Genomic DNA, 21,821 nt, shown 5'->3' on the forward strand with positions numbered 1-21,821 from the left:
AGGGAAAACTTGTGCTAAAGGGTTATAGTCTAGTCCATCCCCCGTGGATGGAGTTTGCTGTGAAGCAGTATCTGAATATAGTGATTTGAGGATGGGAAGGGATTTCCCTACAGAAGATTGGCTGGAGGCATTTTGCATTCTGATGTACCATATCCTTACTCCTTTCCTGCTATCCATCTCTGGAATGGTATATGTTCCTTTTGGAATGTGGTTCAGTATTGAGTCTCTTATCTAGCGGTGCCCTGCAATATTCGAGTGTAGTATCTGGATTGCAGTTTGAGAGTATATGCCATTGGGGAGGCTCATGGAAGCTCAACACTGTGGACACTCCCCTCTAGTAAAGTTCGTTGCAGAGGCTGTCATTGTCACCTTATGTTTGCATTTCAGGTGGGAAGAGATGAAGGACTTGTGACACCCCCCTTCAGAGAGATGCCTTGCCTGGCTGAGAAGCAACAAGTTCAGTTGTGCTGTTCCCTTCCTGTGAACTTCATCTAACAACATGCCAAAAGACATGGCCCTACAACTTGATTTTTTTCCAAAATAAAATCGCAAGACACCATTTCCTCTTGCCAATTTTGCTGTGTTGGTTGCAAATTTGAGCAGTGGGCAGCAGAACAAAGCTCCAGCCTTGCTATCCTTTCATAGAATCATAGAATAGTAGGGTTGGAAGGGGCCTACAAGGCCATCAAGTCCAACCCCCTGCTCAATGCAGGAATCCAAGTCAGAGCATCCCTGATAGAGCATCCCTTTCAAATAACATGAAGCGAGTAGGCACAGAAACTTTGCTGCATTTGTTGTGTAGGTGCTGGGAACTTCAAGGCCATGGTGTTGATCAGGGGTAGGTAGAAAGTAGATCTGGATCTACTGATAGATCCCTGGGTGGTTTGCAGTAAATCGGCAAGGAGTTCTGAGTCCCAGTTGTTTAACAATAGCAACAACAGAATGACTCCCACTAAGTTATTCTGATGAAGCGAAGGAAGCTTGGGGCGATTAGGAGTGGATTTGTGTGTGTATGGACTGTGTACTCCATTCAGTTCTCAAAAACAATTCCTGGGATCAAGGTTCTTTACATGTAGGCCTTTTGAACCAGACTCCAGTTGGTGGATCTTTGGGTTCTAGTCAAAAACAAAATAGATCTTGCAAACAGACATGCCTTAGTTTGTACCCACATCCTAAATACATTGTTAGCCACAATTCATATATTTCCAGAGTGGTATGGGAGATGCAGGTAATGCCTTTTGCACAGGTCCCAGTTGGTGAATTTCAGGGTCCTAGTAAGAAACTAAGAAGAACGTGCAGGCCTGACATTGGCCCACCCATGGTGGTGTTGATGCAAATCAGTGGTGCTTTAAAAACCTGTCACGTGATCTCTAGGTCAAGGCTTTGGACACACATGACTGTGAAATTTAGACAGTGGCCAGACAATCACCTCTGGGCTGTATGAGTTGGTGCCATCTCCCATGCTGGAGATTCACTTCCAGTAGCCCATAGGCTTCATGCCTGAAAGGTCCTGGATGCTGCTCTTATTTTTTCAGTGATGCAGGCTCCATCATTGGCTGCAAGATGCCTTCTGCAATTAATTATGCTGATAGATCTGAATGGAGAGATCACTTAAGACCTGGCAATATTCAATGAGGTTCTTAGTGAGGACCCATTCTCAGTCTCTTTTGCAGTATTTGGGGCAATAAAATCACAGATATCTACAGAATTGCTCCAACAATACAGCAAGTAACAGCCATAATCTCAAAGCCCTTTTCATTATGTTTGTTTCGTACATTGATCAGTAGAAGTAAACTAGAGGTATGCTTTATGGTCCTCCTGCCTACAGTCCAGAGATGGGCAATATACGGCCCCAGTCACCTCACACAATCAGGGAAGGAGTTAAAAATGACATCTGTAGTGGCTACAGAATGCCCGAAGAGTAAAATTAGCTTGCTTGCAAGCTAAATTTGACTGCTTTAGCACTATAGATGCCATTTAAAAAAATGGATGGGGGTGGGTGGGGAGAATTGGGCACCCTTCTATGCCTAATACACAAGTAGAGGATGTAGACAGGAAAGTAGGGTACAGTGGCAAAGATGTTTATTTGGGTTTCAGATCCACAATGAGATTTCAGTTGCATAGAGCCTCCAGTGCAGCCTTCAGCATCTCTACTTCTTCACTGCATTCCCTAATCCTATAGCGGGGCCTCAAGAAACCAGTTCGTCTGTTTTACTCCATGGTAGGCTCTTACTGCCTTCTCTAGAGACCCATATGATTTTCAATGTTTGGCCAATTGGTATACATGTTGATATATGACTCCATATTTTTGCCTGTATCTTTTTCTTATGCTGCCTAAGTTCCCACACACCCTTCCTGCAGCTTTTAGACAAGGGTCATGTCACTGCTTGATCTAATATAGCTGTGCTGGCCCTGACACCAGTGCCATCACTGCCCAGGTCAGCAGATGGATAGCAGCTGCTTTTCTTCTTCCTTGTCACCAGTGTGTTCCCTTGAGGCTCGATCCCCAACAGTGATGCCAGCAAAAAGGAGGAGGTGCAGCAACCAGCTCCTGTCATCCCCCAGTGGACATTGGGCCCAGAGAGTGAGGGGTCGCGGCACCACACCACCTCTGCCCAGCAGCAATTTCAAGAACCTCTGGTTCTCTTGCCCTGGGAAGTTCTAAACCATGGTAATCACTGATATGGGACTTGCCTGATAGTTGCCAAAATAGTAGCACGCCTTTCCTGTATCAACAAGGATCCCTGCTTCAGACCCAAACCACCTCTTGGGTGAAATGTGAACAAAGAGGAAAGAAAAACACCGGACTGCTATTTGAAATCATCTTGGTCAGAACTACGACAGTATCTGATGGTTTTCAGACCTGACTTTTATTTTCAATTAATGAAAACTTCCTTTATTATTATATAAAAACATTACTAAACAGGAAGAATAGGGTCTTCTAATTGAGGACTTTTACAATGCTTATTTCAATATGCGATATGCAACAAAAAGGATTCATCTGGGCAGCAGTTAATGACAACTTCTGTTTCCATTTGGAGTCATATCAATATAGTTAGCATGTCTATTTCAGCTCCAAAGGGTGCTCAGTGCTTTGGAATTACAGTTCTTGAAGCAACTAAGATTTTCAGTTAGAGCCTTATGTCAACATACATTAGCATTTTCCCTAACAATATCACAAAAGGACCAGGATGTAGCTTAAACTAGGTTGTTACTAAAATTATGGTTTTTCTCAAGATTTCCACCACATATGCACAAACATGGTATCCCTCATATGATATTTCCAACATTTAAATTTGCTTTGTAAAACCGATTGGGCCTATGGGACAGGTTAACATCTGTACATAATGTTCACTGTGCTTTTGCCACTTTCAAGAGAGTAAATGATCTAGTAAACATATTAATTTTCAATCTTATTTTATAATTGTGATACCTAAAATAGATATTTATACTTGATTTAGTATATTGAAAACTGATCTATATATTTTGATAACCATTTGCTCTTATAACTTCCTATTGGGTTTTTCTCCTTTCATAGTCAATATCCCCATTTATTGTTCTCTTCTTGGTTTTATGCCAGGAAATGTCAAAACCGCAAATATTGATAGAAAGGGAGATGCGGTCCCCCAGTTTGGCAAATGCTCTTGTTTGGGCTCATCTTGTGCTGATCCAAGATTGTGACCTCTACCCTTTGTCACTAGAGCCTTGTTTTCATTTGGCCCTCAAGGCCGCTGTACCTGTTACATTAGAAGCAAGGTACATCCCCTGGCTGAGCAGTGAAATGACAAATTGTGTAACACTGTTTGTGGCTACATGCACATCTCCACTTTGAGCAGTCTGCATTTAGCAAAGTCGCTCAACAGTGCTCTATATTAAACACAAGACAGTGCTGAGCTAACTGAATGCCATGCTCCTCTAGCCTTTGTTGAATTTAAACTGCAGAACCTGTAAAAGTAAAAACGTTGTTGAACAGGAGCTTGAGGGATATCAGTCCTTCAAGAACATCTGCACATGTATCCTAATGTAACAACTGTATGGTTCTGTTGCCTTTGAGAGCTTCTATGTCTGAGTGACAGGAGCAGATAGAGGGAACACAGTTACCCCTTGGTAAATAACTACAAAGCTACGCTAATTTCTTAAACCCTGTGCTATACTACTCAAAGGTACTGATTCTTCTACACAGGGTTTGTGGGTAAGTGAAGGAAGACGCTTATGTCTCCTCTACAAATTGCAATACAATTCTTAGTTGGCAATGCCTTTATCCTGTGTTGTGACAGTGTGACACCAACAAGATTATCAGACTGGTGTCATGTTAGATGGGTGCTAAGTATATGACTTTTCTATAAGGGTACATCACTTGTAATGATGACTTAAAGGTGGGTGGCTATAGGAGGCCTTTCAGTCAGTCTCCCTTTGAATTGTATCCCCACTGTTCAGGGTTCTCTATCAAGTCAGAGTAACCTGCTTTCTATTCATTGGGCCTGACATGGCCCATTTCCCTCCTGCCCCCACTTTTCCAACAAAGAAAACAGAGCATTGTACCATCTGAATGAACTTCAAAGTGGCTGGAAGGGGCACCAAGGGTTCCTGGCACTTGTCATTGTCTCCCAGACTGGCCAACATTTCCCTTCAGGTCTAATTACTTCCAAATGCTTCTAGCTGCTTTGAAGAAAATCGGGATGGGGTGGGGGGAAGGTAGGGAGAAAAGCTTCTGAGCACAGGGAGCAGAAAGCAGTTAAAACAGCAAGAGACCAGCTCCTTTAATGTCACCCAAAAATGAGCCACCAAAGAATGCATAAGACAACAGCAGATGAAAAGTGAATCCTGCTCATTGCTGTAGTCCTAGATACACACAGGGACGGGGGCTGCTGCAGCAAAGGCAGAAACTAAATGCAGTCAGTGTTACAACAGTACCAACTCTAACCTTCCACCCCTAACCTGGAAGAATACGGTCTGTGTAGTTCTTCAGTAAGTCCATCTCTCTGGCTTGGGAGCTTGGCAAGCATCTTATTTCTGCATTTTGTGCTGGAGGTTTGTAATTGTTTCCTTTGGGCCAGTTAGCGTTGACACCAAAACTTGCTTTCTGGCTTCCCCTATGATCTACCCTTGGTATCTTTTATATTGCGAGATCAGTCGCATAATGAAGCAGCCAGCATTCTGTGCTGAAACGTCATTCAAACAGAACACACACGCTGCTTTTAGGATGGATTATACACACTAGTATACGGGCCTCTGGTTGAAAGTGTGTGTTCTTTAAAAACATAGAATTTTGGTTTATTGATGTATTTTTATTACAAGTAGTGGAGGGAAGCAAGGATGGGATGGTGCCCTGGGGATAGAAGCCCCATACTGAAAATGCGAGATTCCGTCTTATTTCTGGGTTTTGACCATAAAGTTACTTTCATTTCAAAGGTTGATGGTTCCTTCTTTTTCTCACAACACTTTCATTAGATGGTATTTCTTTAAAAATCTGAAGCAGAATTCTGAATGCTGCTGCAGTTTGTGTACTGTAGAAAAATGCTTGCTTTGAGACATGTATGCCACATCCCCAATTTTGGGTGGACATTTAACATTTGCTTTTGGTTATACCCCTTTTGGAAGTAGCTTCTCTGCTGCACTAACACACATTCTGCCCTATGACAGATGCTAGATTTGCAGTGGGTTGCTTGGCTCAGCTAGAACTACCTTTCTCTAAGCCAAATCAGCAGACAGACAAGAGCTCTGGTTTGAGAACTTCCTGCTGCTTGTTGTTCTCTTAGAGCAGAGGTAAAACATCAAGCTCTGCTCCTTTTAAAAATTGCAGATGGCATCAGTTTTCTTTAACCTGCCTTTCTCCTGGCCAGCAGTTGCTTTAACACCTTTACATCTGCATTTGCAAAGTCTAGTAGTGATTCTTCTAGGAGAAATCATTCATCAGGTATGCATTACGTAGTCTAATGCTTAGTGGCTAGAGGGAAGATACCCAGCTTCTGGTCTTGTATTGAGCCTATTCTTCAAGTAGGAAGCTTAACTTTGATTTGCTCCCAGGCAAGGGCTCTTAATAGCTCTTGTCACACTTTCTACTTAACTGCCTTTGGGAACAAAAATAATCACCAGACCGTCACAACTTAAAATCCTGCTCATTTACAAAAGAAGGTACAACCTGACCAGCATATCCAGCTACACAGTATGGCTGTGTCCCAGAAAGGAGTACAGGTAAACAGGTACCACTCTCCTCCAAGCTGCCAGACTTGATACCAGCCTTATTCAGTGTGTTCTCTAACCAAGATATGTTTCTTTTTGAATGTAGCAGAACTCTGCTCCCAAGTAAGTGTGAGTAGGCTTGCAGCCTAAATCAAGTGAACCAAGAGTGCAATTTCCCTCTAATCCATTCATGGAATGGGTGGTGATTGTTAAGGATAGCATTGTCATGAATCCCCCTCTTTCTTTCTTTCCCAAGTTTGAGCCAGAATTTGGATTTATCCTAGAAAAATCTAAACACTGACCCCTGTTAAAAATCAGTGTGCAAGTGTATATAGAACAGAAACATATATGTGTTTTAGTTTAGCATTGCTAAGGGTGCATGTGTGTTCAAATCCATATTAAATGTTCTGTAGTACATTCACACCTTTTGCCTAACGGGGATTAAGTTGTGTGTCTAGCCATAGCTCCTCCTGTGGTGGTATCTAGCCTGTTTTTAGACAAGTCACAGCTATATATGAAGCAGCTGCCTGGACCATTTGCTGTTCCATGGGATGGCCTACATCAAAACAAATGGAAATGAAGGTAGATCTTTGAGCTATTTCCTCTGTGGTTTAGTAGGAGATGCTGGCAACAACAGAAAAACAGCCTGTAAGGCTGCAATCCTATATACACTTCCCTAGGAGTAAGGCTGGTTGAACCCAGCGTGGCTTACATCTGAGTAGACATACATAGGATTGCACTGTAAGGTTGTTATACACAGAGACATGCTTCTGAATAATCATGCATAGGCTGGGCTGTATGACAGACATCTTTTAAACTGATGCAAAGTACTAATTAGGGTCCCTATAAAAACTTCTATACTCTGTGGTGGTGGCTGTTAAAGTTCTGACTGATCTTCATCTAGCCTAAGCCCTACAAGTTTCATCTTTTCTTAACAGACAGCAAGCTAGTTAGAGTGTTGGACTAGGACAGAGCAGGGAGACCTGGGTTCAAATCCCCACCCAGTGGATGAACTTAAACCAGACACCCTCTGAGCTTAACTTACTTCACATGGCTGTTATGAGGATTAAAATGGAGAAGGAGAATAATTATACTACCTTGACCTCAGGGACTATGGGGATAACTCTAATGAAGAAATAATGTATTTAAGATAGCAATCTGAAGCACACTTACTCTGAAGCCTCATTAACCTCAGCTTCTGTGCTCAGGATGGGACTGCATGCACTACAAGGCATTAGACTACAGAATGGTCTTTCCACTTCGCTCTTGCAACACAAAAGAGCTTTTCACAACAAGGCAGTATCATGTTTGTCTAGTGCAGACACAACACTAGCTTTCTACAAACGATTGGGGAATAACCATAGTTCAGTGGCAGAACAGAGATTTTCATGCAAGAGGCCACAGTCCCTGAAATCTGTTTAAAATAATGGAAAAGACCCTGGAGAGCTGTTCCCAGTCAGAATACAGTTCCAAGCTTCATCTGGGGCTCTCCAGATGTGTTGGACTGCAACTCGCATAATTCCCAGCCAGCATGGCCATTGTTAATCTAGCCAGTACTGGGCTAGATGAACAAATAGTCCCATCTCTTTGAATGCAGACATCTATGCTCCTAAACCATGGTTTGTGTCACATTCCCACCTCCCTTCCTTTGGGAACTTAAATATACAGGGATGCTAACCAGCATTTGCAAACCTTCCATTCCTGCTTTCAACTGTTAAGATGGGAACCCAGATGTAACATTAAACCACGGTTAAAGCCAACCACAAGCCATGGTTTATAAACCGAGCACTGGCGATGTCAGGGTGGACACTGAGCCCATAGAATCCCAGAGTAGTTCTGATTCTGAGGAACAGCAGTCGCTCCTGGGAGAGGAGTGCGCTCCTCTTTCCCAGGGCCAACAGCTGACGGAGATTCCTCCCACCAGCATTCCTAGCTTAGACAGCAGTCCAGGGAGTGACAGAGCGCGGATAGCAGACTTGGTGGTTGCGTGACGCCGAAAGCATCGCCAAATGGAGATCGCAGAAAGGAGGCGTAGTGCCCGGTTGGCACGCAAACAACGGCTGCGCCCAGAGGATCCAAGGGAAAAGGGGAGGGACTCTCCCTAGTCCTTAAGTTCAGGGGTCTGCCAGTAATTCCCTTTCAAACGGGGACCAAGTTGTAAAAGAAGAATAAAGCTTTGAAAGGAATCCCTTTGTCTGTGTCTGGACTTGGCTACTGGATTAGACTGAGAGAGGCCTCCAAGGAGCCCTTGACAGGCATGACGGCAGCATCAAGTCAGCTTTAGGTAACAGCAGAATTCCATCTAACCCTCATCCTATGCCTTCAAGAGTAAGCAGCACTGGGTGTTTCAGAAACAACATACGGAGTCAGTGGTTCATTACCAACACGTAGTGGCTGGCACTTTAGATGCCTCTTCGGAAAGCTACTCCCTACTATTGGCTTGGCTGCTGATCACTAACTGACCGTATCATGGCCTTCTTGGATTTGATCAGACTCAGGCTGCAATCCTATATATGCTTAGATGGGAAAAGGCCCATTGAACTCAGTGGGGCTTACTTCTGAGTAGACCTGTATAGGACTACACTGTTAGTACATTCAGATGCTATTACTTGTCCCTCCACAGGCCTAGCCTTTCTTTCATAGCAGAACCAGACTCATTAGGCTACGCCCTGCCTCCATGTGTAAGGTTTACTATTTCACAGCTTTCCCCTTCCTCTGCTGACAGAGGGGCTGGGTTGTGCCTGATGTGGGATCCTCACACATGCTGTTTGTTATTCTGCCCCTTTTTAAAAGTTCTTATTTCGTCCTACAAAGAGGGGGTGGGGGTGGGAGGCCAAACAACTCTTTGAAGCGACTTGACTTTCTATGATTAATTGCAACAAGGATCCCGCACAAGGGAGGGAGACTATTTTTGATTTATTGAAGTTTCTTTGTGAGAACAAATTTATAGCAGAGGGAAGCAGCTTCTGAGAGGAATATCAAATGGTTAAAAGGTTCCAAGCACTCTTTGATGTCATGGCCCCAGTGGAATGCTGGAAAGGATTGAGGGACAGGCACTGTTTATTTATAAAATAAAGATCAGGTACCTGCTGTTGGCATAGACCTGGGGCTAGGCTCCTGTTTAAGAGCTCAGACAGCAGACAGGTCTGGAGCTGGCCTTTAAACGCCTGCTGAGGTGATGAGAGCCCATGGTGCGGGGAAGGCTTCCAGGCATACTCACTCTTTCCACACACTACTTCAGGAAGGCACCTGTTTCTCAAATCGGAAAAGTGGAAACTCTGCCTGGCTGTGAATGGGAAGCAGCAGGATAGGACATAGCCTCAGAGGAGTAGATGCCATCTGCTCCAGGAATTCTGTTGTAAAAAGAAGCAAGTCCAGCCCATTTGGGCAACATCTGAGAGCCACTGGGTACCCAGGAAGAGAGCTGGCAAGCAGTTATGATGGAGAAGGAAGAAGAGCTAACAACGCTACCATTCCAGCAAGTAAAGTCACATTGGAACAGATTCCATGTACAAGTCTGTAGTCCACTTTGCTCCAGGTGTCAGGCAAAGGTTTTCCTGGTAAAAGGAATGCAGGCTTGGCACCATCAGGTTTCTAGAAGTCCAGAAGCTGTGAAGAAAATAAACATTTTTTAGTTCATGTGCGCAACAAGGAGCTCTCCCCAAATTAGTTAACCAATTTGCTTTGAGTTCCAGGTGCCCAGTGGGGATATTACTAACCAGCCAAAGATCCCCCTGAAGGAAGGGGATTAAGATGTCTTTGCCCATACCCTGTTAATTGAGCGATCTGAGCTGTGATTTACATACCAACTGCGGCAGCACTTTTTCCACATGCTCCACATCCACCCTGGTCAGGTCCTCGGTCTGAGCTTGTCGCGCTCCTCGTGCTGCTGCCTCTGCAAGACACACAAACAGCAAGCAAATTACAACAGGTAGGTGTTGGGAAGGACAGCAAAAACCAAATGGCACTTAGGTAAGAGTGATGTCTTTTGGGTAACCAGACGGGAAGTTATTTTTGTGAGGTTTTTGCTTGTCAGCCTTAAAAAAAAAACCCTCTGCAATTTGGAGCACTGATTCTGGAGCTTCACTGTAGGAAGAAGTGCAGGATTCTCACTAGTCAGTACTTCACATTCACTCAAGATTGTGCTCTACCTCCAAGGAGAATCATATCAAACAAAGCCTGTGCCCCCTTCTGTATGTGTACAGTACATGTAACCACCTAGCACTGAACAGCCAAGGAAGCCCCAAGAGTAGACCACGAATTCAAACTGCTGGAAAAATGCTATGTGCCATAGAATTAGCCAGAAGCATAATCAAACACACTTTCAATATTTAAGTTCAAGCTGTGCATCCTCTATACCGAGACCAGAAATCAAATTCAGAAGAAAGGATAAGACTCTGAGCACAATACACTTATTTCTGCTAGAAAGAGCTAGGGGTTTGCAGAATTTGAATTTCTTTCTGGAAGGACTGGGATGGGAGGGGGTAGGCAAGCCAGGAGAGGCATGGTACAGGAATCAAAGAGAACAGTGAAGGCAAATAGCCATGGAAGGCTTGGAAACCCTGATTAGCCCTCTCCGATTTCTGAATTTAGCTGGCACTGCTTTCTAGGTTAGCAGAAAGGCTAGAACTTTAAAAGAAAAAAAATGAAATGTCAGAATGGTGAATTATGTACTAAAGGTCATCCTTCTGTAGACCTCCTACCACCAACCTGTGACTGCCATTCCATAGAACAAAGTTGCATCTCTTAACAACTTACCTCGAACAAATACTTTGAGCATTTCTGCCACGAGCAACAGAGCATCACCATTGACTGGAAAAGGGGAAAAAATAGTTACCATGGGACAAGTGGCCAGCACTTGTGCCTCTCACCACAGCATAGTTATCATCTACCCACAGCCCAAGGGTCGGCAGGCAGCCAACATGGATCTTGGTTACCCCTGATCTTCCCAGGCATGATCCCGCTTCAGAAAAGTTTGGGAAGATCTCCAGCAGGAATTGGCCTCTTTATTGAGACATAAGGGAAAGCAATTACCTCGTATTTTATCATCTTTGAAGTGGAGCTGGAGCAGTTTGTTCACGGTCTCCTGCACAGAAAGGGAATCAGTCAAGGGATGTTAATGGAGAAAAAGTGGATCTCCTTTTCTTTCCATTTCAAAGAGATATAAAATAGGTAAAGTAATATTTATGAGATCAACTTCTGTTGGTGTAGGAATACATCAAAAGAAACTGGCCAAATAAAATATATTACCTGTTTTGCATCTCATTCTCTGGGAGCAAGACAGTAGCAAGTACTGATGCCAATTTTCCATCCCTATATAGAGACCACATAATTGGCCCCATTATCCACCCTTCTCTTTTCTATTGTTAAGGGCCAAACTCTTGGTTAATCAGCAAGATATCCTCCTCCCACCAGCCATCTCATCTGCTGAAGGCCACCTTTTCCAGTGAAGACCATCTCTCACTTTTATTTCTTAACATAAGCTGCCCTTCATCCCCAAGGGATCCCAGGATGGTGTACACAGCATTTTTAGTTGACTAGTCAGCTACACGCAAATAAGTTTGTATGTAACAAATACCTCACAACTGAAAGCTACTATTCATTTTTAGATAGAAAAGCCCTCTTTAATATTTGCTTTTCTGTTCTCTGTTACAAACAAACCAGAATGAAAGTAACTTCAAGAAATAGTGTGCCCGTAGCCCACAGCCCTTCCAATAAAAATTGGTACCCATTGATCAGTCAACTGACATCTTAGTTGACTGATCTACCAATTCAACTGATTAAAGCTTGTACCCCAGCTGTTACCCATTGGCTTGGCTAGGACTAATTGCCATTTGGCTCCTCTTTGCCCAGCTGCCTCACTCAGCAGCCATGTCACTCTATCAAATATTTACGTAACTTTATGAAGAATTAGTGAATGAATTTGATTGCTTTCTTGTTTCCTCCCTAACCCTTTTTCTTTTTGTATCATGGATATTGGACTGTAAGCCTGTGGGCAGGGACTGCTTTTTTAACTCTTTGCATAGCACCTAGAAAACTAAGTAATAAAATAACCCATATAGTACCAAACACACAATACAATCCTATACATGTCCGCTCAGACATACAGTCATGTGAAAAAGAAAGTACACCCTCTTTGAGTTCTATGGTTTTACATATCAGGACATAATAAAAATCATCTGGTCCTTAGCAGGACTTAAAAGTAGGTAAATACAACCTCAGATGAAAACAACACATGACATATCACACCGTGTCATTATTTATTTTACAGAAATAAAGCCAAAATGGAAAAGCCATGTGTGAAAAACTACACTTTATGATTCAATAGCTTGTAGAACCACCTTTAGCAGCAATAACTTGAAGTAATCGTTTGCTGTATGACTTTATCAGTCTCTCACATCGTTATGGAGGAATTTTGGCCCACTCTTCTTTACAACATTGCTTCAGTTCATTGAGGTTTGCGGCCATTTGTTTATGCACAGGTCTCTTAAGGTCCCGCCACAGCATTTCAATCGGGTTGAGGTCTGGACTTTGACTGTGCCATTGCAACACCTTGATTCTTTTCTTTTTCAGACATTCTGGTGTAGATTTGCTGGTGTGCTTGGGATCATTGTCCTGTTGCATGACCCAATTTTGGCCAAGCTTTAGCTGTTGGACAGATAGCCTCACATTTGACTCTAGAATACTTGGTATACAGAGGTGGTCATGGTTGGCTCAATGACTGCAAGGTGCCCAGGCCCTGTGGCTGCAAAACAAGCCCAAATCATCACCCCTCTGCCACCGTGCTTGACAGTTGGTATGAGATGTTTGTGCTGATATGCTGTGTTTGGTTTTCGCCAAATGTGGCACCGTGCATTATGGCCAAACATCTCCACTTTGGTCTCGTCTGTTCAAAGGACATTGCTCCAGAAGTCTTGTGATTTGTTCAGGTGCAACTTTGCAAACCTAAGCCATGCTGCCATGTTCTTTTTAGAGAGAAGAGGCTTTCTCCTGGCAACCATTCCAAACAAACCATACTTGTCCAGTCTTTTTCTGATTGTACTGTCATGAACTTTAATGTTTAACATGCTGAGGCCTGTAGAGTCTGAGATGTAACTCTTGGATGTTTTGCAATTTCTCTGAGCATTGCACGGTCTGCCCTTGGGATGAATTTGCTAGGATGTCCACTCCTGGGAAGATTGGCAACTGTCTTGAATGTTTTCCACTTGTGAATAATCTTCCTCGCTGTAGAATAATGGACTTTAAATTGTTTGGAAATGGCCTTATAACCCTTCCCAGATTGATGGGCAGCAACAATCGCTTCTCTAAGACCATTGCTGATGTCTTTACTCTTTGGCATTGTGTTAATACACACCTGAATGCTCGAGACCAGCAAACTCCTGAGACTTCGGGTTTTATAGAGGTGATCACACTTGCTGATGATCAATTAATCAAGGGCATTTGATTAGCAGCACCTCGCTGCTACTTAGCCTCTTCATACCTATGGAAGCAGTAAGGGTGTACTTAGTTTTTCACACATGGCTTCTCCATCTTGGCTTTATTTCTGTAAAATAATGACACGGTGTAATATGTCATGTGTTGTTCATCTGAGGTTGTATTTACCTAATTTTAAGACCTGCTAAGGACCAAATTATTTTTATTATGTCCTGATACGTAAAACCATAGAACTCAAAGAGGGTGTACTTTCTTTTTCACATGACTGTAAGTCCCATTGAGTTCAGTGGGGCTTACTTCTGGGTAAGTGGATACAGAGTTGAAGTCATACTGAGTTTCTGAACTCCACTGGTTTCTAAGCATTACCAAAACAACACACTGTCCCTAGATTTCTAGTTCTCGTGAGCGCACCCATTTCCATTACTACAAATATGAAACATTTGGGACCTACATGATAAGCTAGTTTCAGGTTCTTGGTAGACACATGGTTACATCGAACACAGTGCAGTGGGATTTACTTTTTGGATTGGTATATAAACTAGTATTGCACACTAAGAGAAGCAAGATGTATGATAACAAGAAAAGTGGTGGAGGAAAACTAGGTATTATAGTGAACTATCAATTATCAGCCTTCCCCAGCCTGGTGCCCTCCACATGTTTTGGACCACAACTCCCATCAGCCCCAGCCAGCATAGCCAACGGTCAGGAATGATGGGGGCTGTAGTCCAAAACATCTGGAGGGCATCAGGTTGGGAAGGCTAATGTATATGTAATTCCTATGGAGAAAAGTTATCAGTATGCAATTAATAAGATGTGCAGCACCTCCTGTCCCTAAACCTGAATCACTGAAGAGGAGCCAGGAAGCCAAAGATTTTGGTAAATACAAATCTTGCAGCTTGGCAATGTGCAGGATGTATTTTAAATATAAATAATATTTTTATGGAGAAATACAGAAACACTATATGCAAGACATAGGAGGTAAAACCATTACTCTGTTCAGTACTTATTAGGCTTCAGTTACAGAAGTCCATTGAGGATGCCAAAAAAACTGGTAGAGATGATTCAGTGAATAACGAAGATTATTAAGCGTGTGGAGCACATGGTGTGAGAAAGGTTGATGGGAGTGAACACTTAGGAAAGAGATTTAGGGAGCAATCCTATGGCCCGCTAGACACTGTCTAGTGGGCCATAGGATATGGTCTATTCCAGGAACCGACCTTGGAGCCCGCACTCCAAGGTCGGTTCCCGGAAATCTGACTTCCCCCCTTGTCCGCACTGCCTTGGAGGCAGCGCAGAGAAACCCCATCCTCTGCGCTTGGAAGATGAGCGCAGAGCGACTGAAAGGGGGTGGGGCTGGGGGCATTCCAGGGCAGGGAGAGCGGAGCTGTGCGTATGACACATCCTATGTGTCATACAGCAGCTTCCTCTCCTGGTCGGCCCCCCTGCCACTAGACAGCCCAAAATGGCTATCTAGAGAAAAAGAGCAAGGCAGGAGAGGCACGGAGGGAACGATCCCCCCGTGCCTCTCCTGCCTTGCTTTGGATAGGCGGTCGCCTCCGAGGTTGGAGGCGGCCACGTATCTACTTAGATTGCGCCCTTAGCTGTTGTCAAATATCTAACAGGCTGTCAGACAAAACAGGGAGGCTCTATCTACCACAGCCTCCAAAGAACAGACAACCAGCAAAATAGGCTGACTGCTATTTATTTCCAAAAACTTTAATTTTGCTTTTCTGTTTTAGGAAAAACTAAGATTAGCAAACAAATCAATGTAAAGTAATACAAACAAATACAATATAACAGCTATCAGTGAATGCTTCTTAATTATAAAAAGCTGGGTATTGGAACAAGTTACCCAGGGAATTCTTGGTTGTTTTTAAAAAATGATTTGTCATATCAGGAGAGTCTTCTGGAAGAGGCTGGATTTGATGACCTAACTCTTACAGAGCAACCATATAAGGCCGGGCCGGACCGGGCCGAGCGGGGGGGGGGGGCACAGTTCATGCCACAAAAACAGAATCGGGAGGAGGCTTTTTAACCCTTTTTTGCAACATTATTTTTCTTTTTAGATTTCCATTTTAAATTTAAAGTGGGAAAATAACTACATCAGCTCCACAGTGGGCATAGTTTTCCCCCCATTCTGGGGATGTGTCCGCTGACATGCCCCAGAATGCCCTCATTTGTCCTTACCAATAGTGGGACAGCCCAAGTGGCAGAGCTTTCTGCCCCCTGCCAAGGGAGGACCTCCACAATGGAACTCCTTCTCTGCCTGCAGAGGAGGTCAACAAGTATCCCATGGCCCCAGGGGTGCACTCCCAGGGACCATAGGATTGAACCCTTAATTATTAACTGTACTTTAGATATCAAATTCGCTTTCTTCCTACAAGATGTATCCAGACAGAAAATACTAGCTTGGGTGGATTTGTGTGTGAAAGGAGATCTAACCAGCAGCACAGGGAGGTATCAGCAGTAGCTGTCAAGACAGGACTGAGTATAAATGGCTAGAATCAGGATAGTGGGTACAAAGAGTAATGGGCAGAAGAAAAGCAGTTTTCATTCTAATTCTGTTACAAGGAATATTAATATTAATTGTGCCAAATTAACATGATCATTTCACTTAAAAAGCTGTTAATCAGCTGTTTCAGCCTTTAGCTCCCTATTCAACTGACATTCCAGTACTGTGCAGAGTTAGGAACATCAGAAGCTGCCTTATACCAAGTAAGACCATCAGTCCATTTATCGCAGTGGGTGGATTCACATGATTTGGGAGGGAAAATAAGCCACTGTGGCTTATTTTCTCACCCCGTGTGTGCCGGTCACGTGCCACCTGATTACCATAATTACCCTCACCAGTCACGGCTTGTGACATACGAACCCGGCCGGGATGGGTGGCAGGGGTGGTTTACAAACCACCCGCAAACCTAGAACAAGCCAGGGGTTCCAGAGTGATTTATATACCACCCCTGCTGGGCTCAGACATGACAACATCCTGCACCTGGTGAGGGTAATTATGGTAATTAGGTGGTGTGCGATTGGCATATCCAAAGCAGGAAAATGAGCTTATTTTCCTTCCCCACAGTGGCTTATTTTCCTGCCCCAATCATGCAGCCCAGGTTAGTATTGTCTACAGTGCTTGACAGCAGGTCTCCAGGATTTCAGATAGGCGCCTGCTACCTGGAGATCCCAGGGGTTGAGCTGAATAAATTTTCTATGTAAAACATGTGCTCTACCACTGAGCTACAGCCTTTTCCCCAAAACCTTTGAAACCTGAACTCAGCATAAAAGTGGGCTGTAAAACCAGGCTGGCTTGAAATGCATTCAGCTAGCCTCTTAATATCATTTCTTAAAATGCATTCTTACTCAAGACATAGGTAGGCTTATGGGTTTTCCCTGGTGGGCTTGCTGTGAGAGAAGAAGAGTGCAAAATTAAGTGGGCACTAGCGCTACCTGCTGCATTTATCTAGAAGTGCACTAAAGAATTTCATTCATTTGGCAGCAAACTTTCACAAGAAAGAACAGAAGGACTGGTTCTGAAAAGTTCACAATTCATGTTTTTTGTATGTGCTTTTTTTTTTTACATGCTTCAAATAGCATACAGAATACTTGGGGGAAGGAAAATAACTCGTATACACCTTGATGTTGAGCAGGATATCCAAATAGCCACAGAAAGGGCCAGTCTGCATGACACAACAGCCCCTTGTGGGTTCATTTATGCACCAGAAGTTGTGGCATGTGCTGGTGGCCATTATGAATATGCAAACCCTGGCCAGGGGTTGCCATGGCTTATTTCGTCATCCAAACCTGAGTGGCAAGGTTATTTGAAGGTTAAACAACCCTTGCATAGCCCTAACAGAGACCAAGCTAGACAGAGCATCCTAGAAAGAGATGCTTCTGGGAAGTCCATGAGCAGAGCATGAAGGTGATATCCCTGCCTTGGTGTTTGCCCCGCCTGGCCCTAGCAACTGGTATTAGGAGCCATATTGCTGTTGAACTTATAGATACCATTTAGTCATCATGACTAGTAGCCATTGATGGACCTCTCCTTTCTGAATTTGCCTAGCCTGCTTTTTTAAAGCCCTCTAAGCTAGCGGCCATCACTACATCTTGAGGCAGTGAATTCCAAAGTTAATAATGAATGGGGAAGAAGCAGTATTTTCTTCTGTTTGTCTCAAATATACACTAGCAATCAATTTCACTAGGACAGCCCATGTAACAGTACTACGAGAGGAGAAAAAGTTCTATGCCCTGCATAATTTTGTAGATCTCTACCATGTCCCCTCCTTAATCATCCTGTTATTAAAGTTGAAAACACATCAACATTTCCTCCTATGGAAGATACTCTCGGGGTGCAATCCTGTTCATGTTTCAACAGAAAAAGGTTCTACAACATCCAGCATGGCTGGCCGGGGAATGCTGGGAGTTGTAGGGCCTTTTTCTGTCTAAACATACACTGGATTGTGGTCTTACTCCCTAATCATTTTGATTGCGCTTTTCTGCACCTGTGAAACCCTTTATGAGATGGGGTGACCAGAACGCTATACATATTCCAAATGCAGCTGCAGCATTACAGATTTCTATAAAGGCATCATATGGGCTGTTTTATTTTCAGTCCCATTCACAATAAGCCCTAGCATGGAATGTGCTTTTTTCACTCTTGCCCCACACCAAAGTGACGGCTTATTGCTTAGTCACCACCAGTTCAGACCCTATTAGTGTATAAGGGAAGCTTGGATTTTTTGCCCCAGTGTGCAATCAGTTACACTGAACTGCATTTGCCATTTTGTTGCTCATTCATCAACTTTGAAGAGAACGTTCTAGGGCTCTTTGCAGTGTGCTTGGGCTTTCACAGCATTTTGATGTTATTGGCAAAGTTGGCTAACCCAGTGCTCACCCCTGGTTCCAGATAATTTATGAATACTTTTACACATGCATTGCCAGAGTTTGTTTTGCCCACATCTGGGCAAGTCTTCCATGTAAAAAAAGGAAGAAGCCTCCTTGCCTTGTATAGCTTCCTTGACATTTCTCATTAACTATTCTGGCATCCTCTTAGTCTTTGTTACATTTCCTAGTCTATGCTATACATTTAATCTTCTATTATTGTCCTTTTAAATAACCTCCTAACATCTTGAAGTGTGGCCCTGTTGATTCTTCCTTTCAAGCCCATTTAAAAAAAAGTTTCCTCTCCTACAATTAAGTTTTAATACATTGGACTTCATGGGCAGCTTTCCACTTTCAGATTCAATATACAGTCAGGGCCAGAAATATCGGAACAAGGATAACTGTTTTGGCAGTTGGCCTCTGTACACCACCACATTGAAGTTGACAGGAAACACACCCAGATGGGAGCGAAGTCAGGACTTTCAGCTGTAATTCAAGGGGCTTGACAAAAGTGGGGCACTAACCATTCAGGAAGGACAGCCAGTGGCATACACACACACCCATCCTTGGTGGCTCATAAGTAATGGAATAAACCAACCTCATTCCAAACATAAGGATTACCTTTAATACCTGGATGAAAATCTTTTGCAGTCAATGACTGCCTGAAGTCTGGAACCCATGGACATGACCAAATGCTGAGTTTCCTCCCTCGAGATGCTTTGCCAGGCCTTCACTGCAGCTGCCTTCAGCTGCTGCTTGTTTGTGGATCTTTCTGCCTCCAGTCTGGTCTTCAGTAAGTGAGAAGCATGCTCTCTTGGGTTGAGATCAGATGACTGACTTGGCCATTGAAGAACATCCCACTTCTTTGCCTTCAGAAACTCTCGGGTAGCTTTTGCTGTATGTTTTACGTCATTATCCATCTGCAGTATGAAGCGGCATCCTATCAGTTCAGAAGCATTCAGCTGAATCTGAGCAGAAAGTATAGCCCTATACTCTTCAGAATTCATCCTGCTGCTTTTATCAGCACTCAGGTCATCAATAAACACCAGTGACCTGGTTCCATTGGCAGCCATACATGCCCATGCCATAACACTGCCTCCACCATGTTTGACAGATGATGTGGTATGCTTTGGATCATGAGCTGTTGCTTTCCTTCTCCACACTTTTCTCGTCCCATCATTCTGGTACAAGTTAATCTTGGTTTCATCAGTCCAAAGAATCTTATTCCAAAACTGGGCAGGCTTTTTTAGGTGTTTGCTGGCAATGGCCAATCTGGCCTGTCTGTTGAGCATTATCAGTGGTTTTCACCTTGTTGTGAAGCCTCTGTATTTACATTCATAAAGCCATCCCTTGACTCTAGATGTTGACAATGACATGCCTACCTCCTCAAGAGTGTTCTTGACCTGGCTAGATGTTGTGAAAGGGTTCCTCTTCACCATGAGCAGCATTCTGTGGTCATCCACTTTAGTTGTCTTCCATGGTCTTCCAGGCCTTTTGCTGTTGCTGAGCTTGCCAGGTAATTCCTTCTTTTTCAGGATGTTCCAAACTGTTGTGTTGGCCACTCCCAATGTTTTTGCTATCTTTCTGATGGGTTTATTTTGTTTTCTCAGCCTAATGATGGCCTCCTTCACTCGCATGGACACCTCTTTGGACCTCATGTTGGGAGCTCCAGTGAACACTGGAAATTACCAAATGCATATGTAACACTCAGAACCACCTCCAGGCCTTTCATCTGCTTGATTCATCATGGGGTACCCAGGAAACAGACCACACCTGGCCATGCAGCTGCTTGTCAGCCATTTGTTCCATTACTTATGAGCCACCAACAATGGGTGTGTGTGTATGCCACTGGCTGTACTTCCTGAATGGTTAGTGCCCCACTTTGTCAAACTCCTTGAATTACAGCTGAAAGTCCTGACTTCACTCCCATCTGGGTGTGTTTCCTTTCAACTTCAGTGTGGTGGTGTACAGAGGCCAACTGCCAAAACAGTTATCCTTGTTCCAGTATTTCTGGCCCTGACTGTATATGTTAGCACTATGGTTGCTGTTCCCAGTCAGTTCAACAGTATATCTATCTCACACCATGTCCCAAGTATCACTCAGAAATAAGTCCAAGGTCACCTCCCCTCTAGTCAGTTCTATCAGCAACGGTTCCAAGGCACAGACATTTATTATATCAGTGTTTTTTTTCCATGACCCAGACAGGCACTTACTCAAGCAATATAAAGACAGTTGAAGTCACCCATTATTACAACACCCATTATTACCATTATTTCTTTACTCCCAGCCTTCAAATTTCTAAAGCAAATGAAAGCCTCTGTCTTCCCATTACAAACTGGGCTGCAAGCAGATATAATGTTATGGTGGGTAGGGGGCACTGGCTGATTTACAAATCCAGATACAGGGGCAAAAAGGTTCCTAAAGCAGGGAGTTGAATTAATGGAGAGGGTTTAACTTAATGCTACAAGCTCATCTCCATGTACTCCAGATTATATTCAAGCCTCCTCAGTCCTCCCCCACCTCTTTCCACACGCCAACTAAAAACACCTAGCCTGTACCCTTTAAGCAGGGGTGGGCAACTTGTGGCCTTCCAGACGTTTTGGCCTAAAACTCCCAGCAGCCCTAGCCAGCATAGCCAATGGTGACGGATGATGGAAGTTGCGGCCCCCCAGATGTTTTGGCCTTCAAGTTGCCCACCCCTGCAGGAAGCCATCCCATTTTCTAAGTACCCTTCATTTCCTTTGCCAGAAAAGCCCTAGTCCTTGCAGCTGCCCCTTGCAGGTCCAAGTTTGCCAAGGCGAGGTCTCCTCCAGTCCCCAAGCCAGACCACACCAGCCACAATACATCCACGCAGCCCCGATACCGGGTGAGAGGCCGCCGCCACCACACGCAGAGCCGTCCTAAGCCAAAGCCTGGCCTCCCCGGGTCAGCCTCTTTTACCTCGACAGCAACATGTGCAGAACTTCACACGTCGCTGAAATCACCTAGAGTTCAGCCATTGCCTGCTCAAGTCAGAGCCCGCCCTTCGTGCTATTTTGACTTCACGGGTTGGGGGCTTTAAACGACCATGTTTTCTCTTTCACCCCACCCCCCACTTTCACCCCACCCCATAACCTCCAGGGCGAGCTCTTTTTTCTCCCCGGTTCCCCCGACCTTTTTGAAGCTTCTCGCGCCCTGTTCCCTCTCCTCCATTTCACAGCGGATCCTCCCCCTGCACTCCTTCCAATCCCTGGCCGCGTTAGGCGCTTAAACGGCCAAGAGCGCTGCTCGTCATCATCATCACGCGCAGCCTGCTGGAAAATGTAGTCTCTTTCCTGCTTGCGCCCCCT

The 21,821-nt window shown here is 44.1% G+C and overlaps 2 protein-coding genes across 3 annotated transcripts in view; one reads left to right on the top strand and one right to left on the bottom strand.

Annotated features, from left to right (window-relative positions):
• The window catches only part of ASPSCR1 (ASPSCR1 tether for SLC2A4, UBX domain containing), an 83,967-nt gene extending 80,558 nt beyond the window's left edge, over positions 1 to 3,409 (top strand). The window contains exon 16 of one of the 2 annotated variants that reach the window (XM_084837857.1): positions 388 to 3,409. In XM_084837857.1, coding sequence (XP_084693983.1) covers positions 388 to 401 — 14 coding nt within the window. In that variant the 3' untranslated portion in view covers positions 402 to 3,409. The remainder of the gene's footprint in view (positions 1 to 387) is intronic. The other variant, XM_084837859.1, reaches the window with a different exon arrangement.
• Positions 2,847 to 21,713, bottom strand: CENPX (centromere protein X). Its single transcript, XM_084837865.1, has 5 exons — positions 21,646 to 21,713; positions 11,218 to 11,269; positions 10,942 to 10,995; positions 9,990 to 10,078; positions 2,847 to 9,792 (listed from the first exon to the last, which is right to left on the bottom strand). Exons 1-5 carry the CDS (start codon positions 21,682 to 21,684, stop codon positions 9,778 to 9,780), a joined length of 249 nt encoding a protein of 82 aa, XP_084693991.1. The 5' UTR covers positions 21,685 to 21,713; the 3' UTR covers positions 2,847 to 9,777.
• Positions 21,714 to 21,821: the final 108 nt, after the last annotated feature.

The sequence above is a fragment of the Heloderma suspectum genome, chromosome 2, assembly GCF_057233095.1.
Source record: "Heloderma suspectum isolate Gila_16-S chromosome 2, 16-S_ref, whole genome shotgun sequence".
NCBI classification, from domain to species: Eukaryota; Metazoa; Chordata; class Lepidosauria; order Squamata; family Helodermatidae; genus Heloderma; species Heloderma suspectum.